The sequence below is a fragment of the Kryptolebias marmoratus genome, linkage group LG13 (assembly GCF_001649575.2).
Source record: "Kryptolebias marmoratus isolate JLee-2015 linkage group LG13, ASM164957v2, whole genome shotgun sequence".
In the NCBI taxonomy this organism is placed as follows: domain Eukaryota; kingdom Metazoa; phylum Chordata; class Actinopteri; order Cyprinodontiformes; family Rivulidae; genus Kryptolebias; species Kryptolebias marmoratus.
In genome coordinates, this window is record NC_051442.1 from 7,802,532 (window position 1) to 7,814,473 (window position 11,942).

At 38.3% G+C, this 11,942-nt stretch overlaps 1 protein-coding gene across 2 annotated transcripts in view; it reads left to right on the plus strand.

Annotated features, from left to right (window-relative positions):
• The window catches only part of LOC108238972 (rho GTPase-activating protein 26), a 65,802-nt gene extending 60,642 nt beyond the window's left edge, over window positions 1-5,160 (plus strand). For both annotated transcript variants that reach the window (XM_017421379.2, XM_037978883.1), the window contains exons 21-24: window positions 491-526; window positions 622-732; window positions 1,610-1,701; window positions 3,202-5,160. In XM_017421379.2, the coding sequence (XP_017276868.1) occupies window positions 491-526; window positions 622-732; window positions 1,610-1,701; window positions 3,202-3,290 (328 nt within the window). In that variant the 3' untranslated portion in view covers window positions 3,291-5,160. The remainder of the gene's footprint in view (window positions 1-490; window positions 527-621; window positions 733-1,609; window positions 1,702-3,201) is intronic.
• Window positions 5,161-11,942: the final 6,782 nt, after the last annotated feature.

Sequence of the window (11,942 nt, forward strand, 5' to 3'; positions counted from 1 at the left end):
AGAATTCTTGACAGATGTTGATTGGCAGGCATCCTGCAGATGGATTTCATGAACATTGTAATGTCCAGAAGATCATTTTTGGAGTACAAGTCGAGCACTTCTGGAGCTCTGTCTTCTGCTAGAGACAGAAATCTGTTTTTGGCATCACAGAAGCTTTACTTGAACTAATAACTGTATACAGGTCAAAAGCATTAATTGTCTTTTTGTAGGAATTTTTAAAATTAAATGTTTTGGGGTTTACTTAAAAAAAGAAATTAGGGTCCACTCAGCAGACTTGTTTCTTTGTTTGCTTAACGCAACAATAGAAGCAAACAAGGAAAGCTCCAAAAGTTGAGGATGAAAGAGGGGAAGGTTTGATAATCCTGTTTAAAATCAAAAAGCCTAAAAAAAAAAAAATAAAAGTCTTAAACGTTCACATTATCTGGTTAGTAGAAGAGCTTTTTACTTTAGCTTGTTGAATCATGTTTTGCTTCTTTCTTGTCATTTACAGACTGAACCCAAAACCTTGTGGCAGCATACCAGCCAGGTGAGACAAACGTGTCCTGAAGTCACACCTACATGATGAGTGTCCGGAACTCCGCAGCATAGAGACGGTGTGTTGTTTTGTCTTGTGTTTATCAGTGCAACATCACCCAGCCCCACGTCGCCACGTTCCCCGTCCTGGCCGATGTTCTCAGCCCCTTCCAGTCCACAGCCGATCTCCTCCGCCTCCAGCGACTCGTCCCCCGGCAGGTTGGTCCACACTGTTCTTAGTAGTAGCGCGGGAAACTCCGAGCTGTAGGCATCTTTGTGATGCGAGAAAGAAGAGAAAAATAATTGGAAATGGTACATTCAGATGTCTACAATAAGCTCCACTTCTGCAGTTGCTGATGTCATTGAAGAATTTTTTCAGGGAAAATGCTTCCATGGTTGTCAATTTATTCATAAAGAACGATAAAGACAGTTTATTTTTTTAATTCTGCTGCAGTGTCTTTAAGCTAGATTCTTCCACCCCACAAGCCTTAAGAAGCTGTCATGTTGTAGATTTGGAAAGGAGAGAATTTAAAAGCTAAATCGCCCCTCAGTAGATCACTGTACGATTAGATAAAAACAGGTAATGCAGCGGTCATTCTTACAAATCCAGCCCGATTGGATGCAGTTACTCAGTTGGATCTCGGCAGGTGTCCGGTGTCTGTCACATTTCAGTGCTTCACATTTCAAGATTCAAGTGTCCTGGTTCCAGCTGGTGGCTGGCGACTGCTTGCAATCCTTTAAAGCCCACTTTGTAAAGCACTTAAAGAAATAAGATGGCGGTTTTGGCTATTAAGACGTGCTGCATTCCAGACATTAACATAGGGCAAACTCATGTTGCATCAGGCCTTAGTTGGTTAAATAATCATTATGTCCAATTGGGAAAAGAAACAAAAAACTGTTTGAGTCCATAACAGCCTAAAAGGATAACATGTGTTTCAGCTCAAGGCAAACTTGAGCAGGAAAAGTAACTGCTTATTTGTGGTTTGTGCGAATTTGAGTGCCTAAATGTTTCCACCGAGCTGCTTTAGTTTCTGTGCCTTATAGAGAGATGAGACGCGGAGGCACTGTTTCACTCTTCCTCTCTCGTTGCTTCCAGCGTCACAGGCAGGAAGGCTCGTGCTCTGTACGCCTGCAAGGCTGAGCACGACTCCGAGCTGTCCTTCATCGCTGGGACCATCTTTGAGAATGGTGAGTCAGTCTCTGGTTCTGCCAGTAGTAAGGGAGGAGGCCAGGACGTGTGTTGGCGTAGACGAGCATTTTGTTGTCAAAACACAGAGTCAGCCATGGGAATCTGCATTTCTTTGGTGCGGGGTTTCTCTGTTGTGGCTTAAAAAAAATGTGTTAATATTCATAGAAGGAGTCAGTCGCCTAAAAATATATGATGTGTACAACTGTTCTTTGGAAAACCAAATCTACAAGGTGTGAAATTGTTTCTAAATTATTAGGTGCGCACAGATGATGAGATTCACGAGGTTTGCTAAGTAGACTCAAACGTGTCCAGATTCAAATATACAGTAAAAAGCACCGAAGCTGTAATTGGGCTGACTCACTTAACTTCTTCAATATTTTTATTTGTTTGTGTAAAACAAATCTTTAACATGCAAAGGAATCTTTTTCTTGCTCATGTTCCCCAGTGATTCTAAATAAAGTCAGCAGCTTAAAGACGATGGCTAGTTATGTAAGGAGGAGCAGTATCATGTGAGCCACTTGGGTCAAAATATGGACCTGGGGACATGTAATCCTCAGGGTGGTATCTGAACACTGGAGTCTTTCATCGGCAGCCAAGGATGTCACATTTAATCTGTGCCCATGAAGCTCCCACTACAATCTCAAGCTTTTTTTAGGAATCATAAAAAAATCGGTATGCTACAATGTAATGATCCTAATTATTGCAGTTTAGATTCATCTTTTTGTTGAAACTGTATTTCAGTTTGAACAAATGACTGCAGAAAATAATCTTGTGCACAAACCAATGCTGAGCTCACGTTCAGTTTGTTTCACTGGTGTATAAATGTATAGAGAGCAATCTTTCTAAATTGGACTTTAAGGGAGGACAAACGTTTTGAACTCAGTGTTCTGCAGCTATTGTCCAGTTCCTCCGTGTTGTGGAAGAACATTTTAGTTAACTGATGATAAAATGTTTGTGTAAGGCCTCAGGGCAGGTAATAATCTAGTAATTCACTCATGAGATGTCCACACATTGGACTTTTTTGAACCAGTCCTCCCCTGCTGGAACTCAGAATGTTTTCAGTTTTGGGACTCTTCCACAGTTTTTCCAGACTGAGAGGCTGCGTTTGTAATTTATAGCCTTTTATTTTTAGCTCATTCTGATTTTCTTCATTTGCTCACTTGTATCGACAGTGGCCATACTTTCCAACAGGATAGCTGCTAATAGTCCTGTCAGCTCCAGCTTTTTGTCTTTTACAGAGCCGCCAACATTTCTATGACTCGTGTTGTTTTTGCTTCCATGAATTAATGCACGTTGGAAAGCTTTTAGTCCACTTGGAGTAACTTGTCTTCTGCCCTCACTGCCAAAGTTGATATTTCAAAAATATTTAGAAATGTGAACCTGAATGATTTCTTTTTCTGCTGCCTTCCTTCAGCCGCACATCCCACATGTTTGTGAACATTTTCACTCTTTTTCATGAAATATTCAGCCTAAACCGATGATTTATTATTTTCCTGTAGTTCATGCTTCGAGGGAGCCCGGTTGGTTAGAAGGGACTCTGGATGGTCGAACGGGACTGATACCAGAAAACTATGTGGAGCGTCTATAGTCCAGGCCTGACAAAGAGAACCCATCGGGAGAACTCTGGATTTTTGGTAGACCAAGCTGGACTTGATTGAACCAGATTTAACTGCACAAAAACTTCCCTGACTTCATGACGATGGACTGGACCACTGTTTATTGGCTTCTAAACTGGGATAGGAAACTGGACCAAGCAGAACTCGACCAAACGAGTAGAACAGAGGAGCAAAACGTGGCGGACTGGGACGGGACCCCTGAATTGCACTGGGACTTTTAGATTTTTTCTGTGGATGGCTTTTAAAGTCATTGTGAAAATGCTGATGTATGTTAGAGAGATTGAAAACACGGGGAGAACATTTTTTTGTATAAATGAGATGGGATCTTTTAACTAAAACTTGAGATTTGATTTGCCTCTGTTTCCTCTTTTTTTTTTTTTTTTTTAATCTGGACCGACACTGCTTCAGCATTTCCTCTTTTTATTAGACGGATAAAGGCGGATTTTATTGCACCGTTGGTGACGGAGAACATGATAAACAGCAAAGGGCCTTCGGCTGTAAAAAATGTCACTTCGCCTCCTCATTGTTCAATTGCTAATCCTCTTGGGAGTTTGAGCTGTTAAAGCAGACTGAAATGATTGGGTTTGTCTGAAGGACTGTAAATGTGTTTTGGAGCACTTGTGGCGCTGGTCGGGTAATTCCTGGGGACAGGACTCGGGCCGGCTAATGTTTGCAGCGCTCCAGTTTAACAGCGGGAGCCTCGGGGCAGATGATGAGATCGCCTCGAACGGTTCGCCGAAGGGTCAGCCTCGGCGCTCCCCTTGTTTATAATCATTCTCCCAACAGAACGCTCGCAAGAAAATGTGAAAAATTTCATACAAGATCCAAAAGCAGATCAGCCGCTTACAATGGAACGTGGGAGGATGGCAACTCAGCTGCAAGGCCTTTCTCTGTGTGTGGAATAATGAGTCATGTTTGCACTATTATCAGTCCATTCTTAGAATTCTAATAAACCAGGAAGTCATATAAATATATATCTATATAATATTACAGATTATAAATCACCTGCTTTGTTTTTTTTTCCTTGTTGTAATCAGATTCAGAGTCTTTGCTACAGCTTTAATCTTAACGGCACAGAAAAATCTGTGCCATTACCAACAGAAGTCCTTTTTTTTTTTCCTCTGTAGAACGACAGACGATGCTAACAATATAATTATCTGAGGGAAGACATTTAGATTTACAGTCAAGGCTGTCACTCAAAAGTAAATGAAATGCTTTTTTTGTTGTTTTTTATTTTTCATTTTGTTTAACAGAAACTCAGATCTCAGAGGTTAAAACGAAGAAATACCTTGTGTGTGTGTGTATGTGTGTGTATATATATATATATATATATAAGTTAGTTTGCCTTGGGCTGAAGTGATTATTTCCAGAGTCAAAGCTAAAGTTTTTCTTTTAACCACTTGACAAAGGTTTTCATTTTTCTTGAATAAATTTTCTTCTTCAACAGGAATCTTAAAGCACATCAGCTTTTAAAAGAAATATATCTGGGAGGAAAGTTACCAACCTAAATGTGAACTGAGACTACTTTGTTTAGCCTATATATAAACTTGTTATTTATAAGACTTTTTTTTTTTAAAGGGCAAAAATCCTGGACTTCATTCCTTTTTGAGGTGTTTTTATTGATCTTGTAAATAAATACACAGCATTTGATGAGGTATAAATTTTTCTCCAGTATGAATTTTTATATTTTGTATTTTTAGCATACTAACTTAATTCCTTCATTTCCTCTTTGTTGCCAGAGTTTTATATCATTTCTGTCCTATCTACAGCCACAGCCTTAACTCCTCTTGCAGATGTTTTTGGTGAAGGAGTGAGCTGAATAAAGAGAAATCTTGAACAGCTGACTGTTGCAGTGCATTTTTATTTTGTATTTTTTTTTATATGAAACTGGTTGCATTGTTTATAAAGTCACACCAGCCCTTACTTTATAAATGCTACCTTAAGGTTTAGTTGAAATAATCTTAAGATTATATAATCCTATTATTAGTGTCTTTAAGTTTAGCAGAGCATACGCTTCTCATCTAATCAGTGCCTAATGAACTGTTATATACTACTGTAGTACCAACAAAGATTACTTTTGCAGCTAGAACCATCAATATAAGTAAAGAATGTGAACATTGTGGTATTGACGAGAACATCTGAGGAAGAGATGTTTTAATCGATAACAGCCATCGGTTCATAGTCTGACCTCTTCGAATGATTTGCTGTACTCATTGCCAGTTATTTCCCGAGGCTGTCCACATGCGTCACCTTGAAAGGCCATTTCAATACGGCGGACAGCACGATTCATTTTATTTCACACTCGCAAAACGCCGTTTAAAAATTTAACACGAGGACGCCTGGATGATTAACGCGGAAAACCTGTTTGAATGTTCCCGTCAGCTGGACGTAGCAGGAACACCACGTTGTATGAAATGTCTCCAGTCGTGGCTCTCGTTGGTTTATTCACGTACGGCGCCGCCTCTGTTCAATAAAGCCTCTTTAAGTTGAGCCAATCGGTGAAAATAAAACATCAAAGTTGGAAACTGCCATCACCTTGAAATAACACCGGCAGCTGACAGGAAAAATACTTCAATAGTCGGAACTTTTGTTTTTTTTGGCCACAAACAAATCATTTTGCCATTAACTAATTCCTTTTTTTTTTATCATGTTTTACATAAACATGAAACCTTTGAGTGAAACTTGTGGTTTTGATCTCTGAGTCTGAAAAACTGCAAAAATGTAAATCTTGCTTTACTCTTGTTTCTCTTTTTGTGTTTTTAATTTTAAAAAGACCCCAATCTACTCCCTTTTTAGGCTTTTTAAAGCCAGATGATTGTAAGTTTGATCATTACATGAGCTTAATGACACCTAACTTCCTATTTAGTGAGCTTTAAAGACCATTAAAGCGTATTTTTAGGCTGTAGGCAGTCAGTTCTCACTGTGTGCAATCCATTCAATTCTTGGCTGCAGTTTTCTCCATTAGACACAGTTTTGTAACATTTCATAAATGTTTGTTTTAAAAGATTGATCTACAAGCTAGGTGCCGCTCTGCTGTGCTTTAGCTCTGCCTCAAAGGCAGATTGTATTTTTGCCGACTAGTAACCATGGCAACTATAGAAACAATGATTGACAGTTATTAGGAACCCTTTCCAGATGTGAAGTTGTTTTCACTCGAGCCCTGTTCAGACCTTTCACTAACATCGGTTCAGAGATCCGATTGCAACAGGATAGCACTAAAAGGAGATCTAATCGCCCACTGAAAACATCTTCACTCTTATCATGAAGCGTTTAGTAGTCTGAACACAGTTTGTTCTGAGGCTGATTAAAGATAATTAAACAGCCATCTTTAAGGATATTCTGATGATATGGCTTATTTTGATGTTGTTGTTTCAGCTAAGTTTGAATGAACTATTTATTAGAATTCTCAACAAAAATGTGTTTTGGGGGGATTTTATTAATCGGAGTGAATTACCAGAAGACTGCATGGTAAGTTTCTCTTTATTGTAATGTTTGTTCTGATTGTTTTTGGACCCACTGTGGTCACTGAAAGCTATAACGCACTGTTTCAACCTCAGGATATTAGAACTTACAGCGCTGTGTCTCATATTTATCTAAACAGTGCTGACTTCATGTTCCCAGTGAACATAATGGCGCACAGCTACAGTGCACCATTTTGCTGTGGCGTTTTATGGGTGAAAATCTTCAGTCTTTGCTCTGACATTGAAGTCACTAATCATGTAATGCAACTTCATTTCTCCTCCATCACATCTGTTAATCTTTTTGAGAGTAATGTGCTGAACACCACCCACCAAATTGTAAATTTTACAGGACCATCAGCAGACAGCAACATTTTGGGGTACACATTTAGCTCACAGGTGTGAACGCTCTCTGTCAGAGCTGTCCAATTGCAATCGGATCCTACAAGTTAGTGCAAGGTCTGAACAGGGCCTGAGTGACTTGGTTTTTGCAAATGGTGCGTTATGAACCCGATTCTTCTTTCACTGCAAAGTATTATATTACTTGTGACATTTAGTCATGACAATACTAAACTATTCAAATTACTCCATTCTGGTAATTGGTAATTGGAGGTAGATGGTCCCATCTCTGCACGCCTTTTAAAGTTTCATTTTACAGGCTTTTATTTTGTTTTTCTTTTACTTTGTTTTGCCACAAAGACAGAGGCCATCTCCTTTTTCACAACTAATCCCGCTTTAAACTTGAGTAATGACTCCACTGTGGGTGAGTGTTGAAAAACAGGAAACTTTATTGTGTAAGATGTTCGAACTAAAGAAAAAAAAAAAATCTGTTCTTCCACATTTCCGCTTTGAACCAGCGATGACGGGAACATCATCCGACACAATGCAAAATCCAATGTCAAAGAACAACACAGATAACCTAATTCAACATTTAATCAAATAGGGAGAAATATTGACACTGAATACAGAAGAAGGGTAAATATAAACCATTGTTTTTTTTTATATTTTTTTCATATATTTATATTTTTACATTGGATTACATCTACAGAACTGAAATATGAACAAAACAGACTTCAGTGAAAGCCTTAGCTATGTATATCAGTGAAACAAGATCTGCCCTTAGTCTTTAAAGATATTTGCATGTATTTTTTTTTTATATATATACAAAATAGACTGACAACCAATATGAGGGTAGTGCAATTTTATCAGGCTCTGGATAATTTCACACAAATTCAGATTTTTTTTTTTGTTATGCTTTTTGTAAGTGACCACTAAATCCCTTCGGCAAAATCCATGAGATCCAAAGCCAAGACCTTTACAAAAGACGTGTTTGAAATCAAACCAGAAGTGCTAGAAATAAGCTGGTGGGTGCTACACAAAATGTAACTTGCTTGATTTTTTTTTCTTCTCTCTCTTCTGCTTTGGTCACTTTTGTATAGCACACAAAAAATAAAAAAATAACCCTCATCCAGTCCTTCCAAACTGTCCCACCCTTCTCCCCAGTTTTCATTTAAAAAACAAACAAACAAACAACAACAAAAAAAAAGTGAGTGTTCATGAAGACTTCTCCACAGACTCGTAGAAATAACATTTACTGCACAAGACAAACATGTTTAACACTTCCTAATGTATTTAAACACATCTACCTTTATCAAACACAAACCAACAAACAGGAGAAAAAAAAAAAAGACTCATTTAATGTACAAAAATGATTGAGTAAAATTAGTCATACTAAAGAGGTTCAACATGATTTATTTAAAATCACAGAAAATATCTTGTCTTTACAATAGATCAATCTCCAAAAACACTGATATTTGTCTTTTTCCTGATTTGAAATCTTAAATCTATGGCTCTCTGTCTCCCTTTTGCAAGGCCTTTAGTCGCAACGCGTAGAAGAAAAGTCTGAGTACTGAGATAAATGTAAAAAATACTTTGTTAGAACAGACACAGTTTACATTGCACCGGATATGCCAGCGTTGCTATATACATCTATACGTGTTTGAGGAAATGAGCAGGGATGTGGTCTACATCTGCACATTAAAGCTGGTTTTCAGAAGCACCACCACCTGAAAACAAATGTAATACTGTACGCAAGTCACCCGAAAGCAAAAACCTTCCTCATATTAGTCACTAACTAAGTGGTGTTGAGGCCGAATTAAGGAGCTAAAGCTAAAAGTCGGAGCTGTACATCAAGCAACCCTCGTTGAAGATGAGTAAAACTGACTAATTTAAAAAAAAAAAAAAAACAACATGATGGCTCATAATTGAATAGCTGCTTGTATGAGAGTCTGTGTGAGCAATTAGCTGTAAGTAACATACAAAAGACTGTTCTCCGTGGAAACCTGCTACCTGGTTTGTCAGCTGGTTGCTGAAAGTTCGACGGCGTAAACGGGTGAAAATGTTGAAAAGTTGACATTTTAGGTAGAGAGGCTTAATGTCGAGGACAGGAGGGAACTCTGCGGAGGGAGGTGGAGGAGGTGGTTGGCTTTGTGTTGTCACCGGATTTTGCTTTGGCCGTCACATAAGCTGGTATGAACACTTTTCCACAAAACAAATGGAGCAAATGCTGACCAATACTTTTCTATATATATGTATATATATATATGTATATGTATATATATGTATATATATATATATATATGTATATATATATATATATATATATATATAATTTTTTTTTTTTTAGAAATTACATCTCATTTTACATCTTTAAAATCAATAAATTTTATGAAAAGCAGATAAAAGTTTGTATTCTTCAATCATGCACTAACTCTTTTGATAACAATCAGGTCGTTTTAAGCTGGTGTGACACTGACGGTTGAGCACCCTGAAGCAAAACTTACGAACTCTTTCATATATCTCCAGGAAGGAAAAAAAAAAAAAATCTTTTATGATTTTTTGGCACCAGTGGGACATGAGTAAGTGACGTAATCACTTCTAGCCTGAGCTATAATTCACAAATTACTTGGACAAAACTGCAGCGTCTTCCAACAATATTTCAGTTCGGTGTGCTGTAAAAAGGAGCTGGTTCTATTTTTACAACTAAAAATCAAAATAAGACAATATACTGTACATAGATGACTGGGACACCCCTGTTAGGTTCCAACATACAAATAAGATGACCATTCGTTTATGTGTGAGGTGTGATCGTTGTTGTTGTTTTTGTGGATGGAACAGGATGTCTGCCTCTTTAAGTGGAGCTCCTGAAAACTACATTCAGACATTTAACTACGTGAAGCAATTTGCTCAACGATAACCTCAATGTGGTAGCAGCTGGCAGTGAAAGAACAGGGTCTGACTACAAGTAAGGTTTGCTTGAATGATTATGGCTATTGTCAAATGCAAAGACACCCTGGACATTAAAGTCTTTGAACAGATTTTTCAAAATCCACTTTAGTTCTAAAATCCCATTGCATCTGAGGAGTATATATATATACTTTAAATAAATACCAAATTATAAAAGAATAGTTCAGATCTTTTGAAGTAGGGTTCAGTAGAAATGTTATGAACAATTAACATCTTACATGTCGTGGATAGCTCTTGGAGAGGACTGAGTTTGGAGGAATATTTTATTTCTGATGGGATTGATGTCGACCGCTGTCATCTTATAACAACTTCAATCTCAAAAATTCCATAGAGGTTCATCCGAACACTATTTGAGAAACCACTGCCAATTCAGGAATTTTGGTAATTCTGGCAGAAAAATTTAATTCCTGCTGGAGTTGCCTGAGGCTGCACCAAAAGTGCTACAACTTGCTGCTAGTCGTGCTTGCAAATAACCTTCAAAATCTACGTAAATAACCTTATATAGTGTAAAATTAACAACGGTGCAAAGGTTTCCAATATATCTTTTGCATAAACCGCTACGAAATCTTTTAAGACGGCAGCTATTCTGTTTGCTCTGTAGTCATTAGCTCAGCAGGCAAGAATTAAACTGTTTCTCCAAACTGAGGTCGTCCAAAAAACTTCAACAGGTAAGATATTAATTGTTCAGGCCATTTCCACAGAGTGCCACTTTAAAACATAAATGATTACTTTACCCAAGCTGTCACAAAACATTAGATTATTAAACATTTTTAATCCATTTATATCAATTTAGGAGAATGCTGGTGGCAGCTTCTGCAGAAATTGATAAAATCAGACTTCTAATATCAGGTACTCCTAATGAGCTACAACATATGTGTATTATATTTTTACGAAATTAAAAGTTTTCGAATGGTTCCTAAAATTTCCAATTCATCCCACAGGGTGACTTTGTTCCATGAAAATCTGTAGATGAGAACGGAGAACGAACACACCTCATCAAAAACACCCAAAAAGTCAGTTTGAAAACAAAACAGAATTCTAAAATGAAAAATCGACAAACAGACCAAATATCTAGAAAGATGTTATCATTGGATGTGAATGCAGAAATAGTTTGGAGAGGATGGCTTTGAAGAGCTTAAAAACTAAAAGGCACTAGTTTTCCCTCAGATACATCCTGTGTAAACATGTGGCTGAGCAAATGTGCGTGAGTCTGATGAGAGCGGGACCTCTGCGTGTGTGTCTGCATAACATACATGAACTATGTACCTCTAGCTGTTTGTTGTATTTTTCTTCTGTTGGACAAGTAAATTAATCAGATCTGTATCCTTTCTGTCCTCGAGTCCAGAGGAAAAGCAACCTTCGTTCCTGCAACTTCTTTTTGTGTTTTTCTTCCTCTTCTTCGTCACCAACAGCGTTCCGGGTAAAAAAAAAACCCAAGACGCTGAACAGTCTTTACATTCGCTGCACGGTGAAGCTGTGCGGGTGAAAGGATGAACACTACGCTTTGATCTGATGATCCTCAGGAGCTGCGAGGTGTAAGAGTCGTGCTGCGTGGGGAAACGGTGTTGTACGGATGAAAACGGCTCTGAAACTCTGGAGGCAAAAATTTAGCATCTTTAAATGTGTCCAGGGTCAGGGCCATGGCTGAGGGAGTGACGACAATTGATTTTCCATGAAACATTCAAAAGGCCAAATTCTTCTTGGTCAGCCAAGAGGATGGGCTACAGGTCAGTGGTAAGATGTCCCACAATGAACTGGAAAAGGAGGTTTGAGGTCACCGGTATTTTCTTGGAGGTTGGGTTGAATGGCCCAGTACTCGAGGGGTGAGGCAGAACTCCCAAAGAAGGGGAGGGGTGGGGG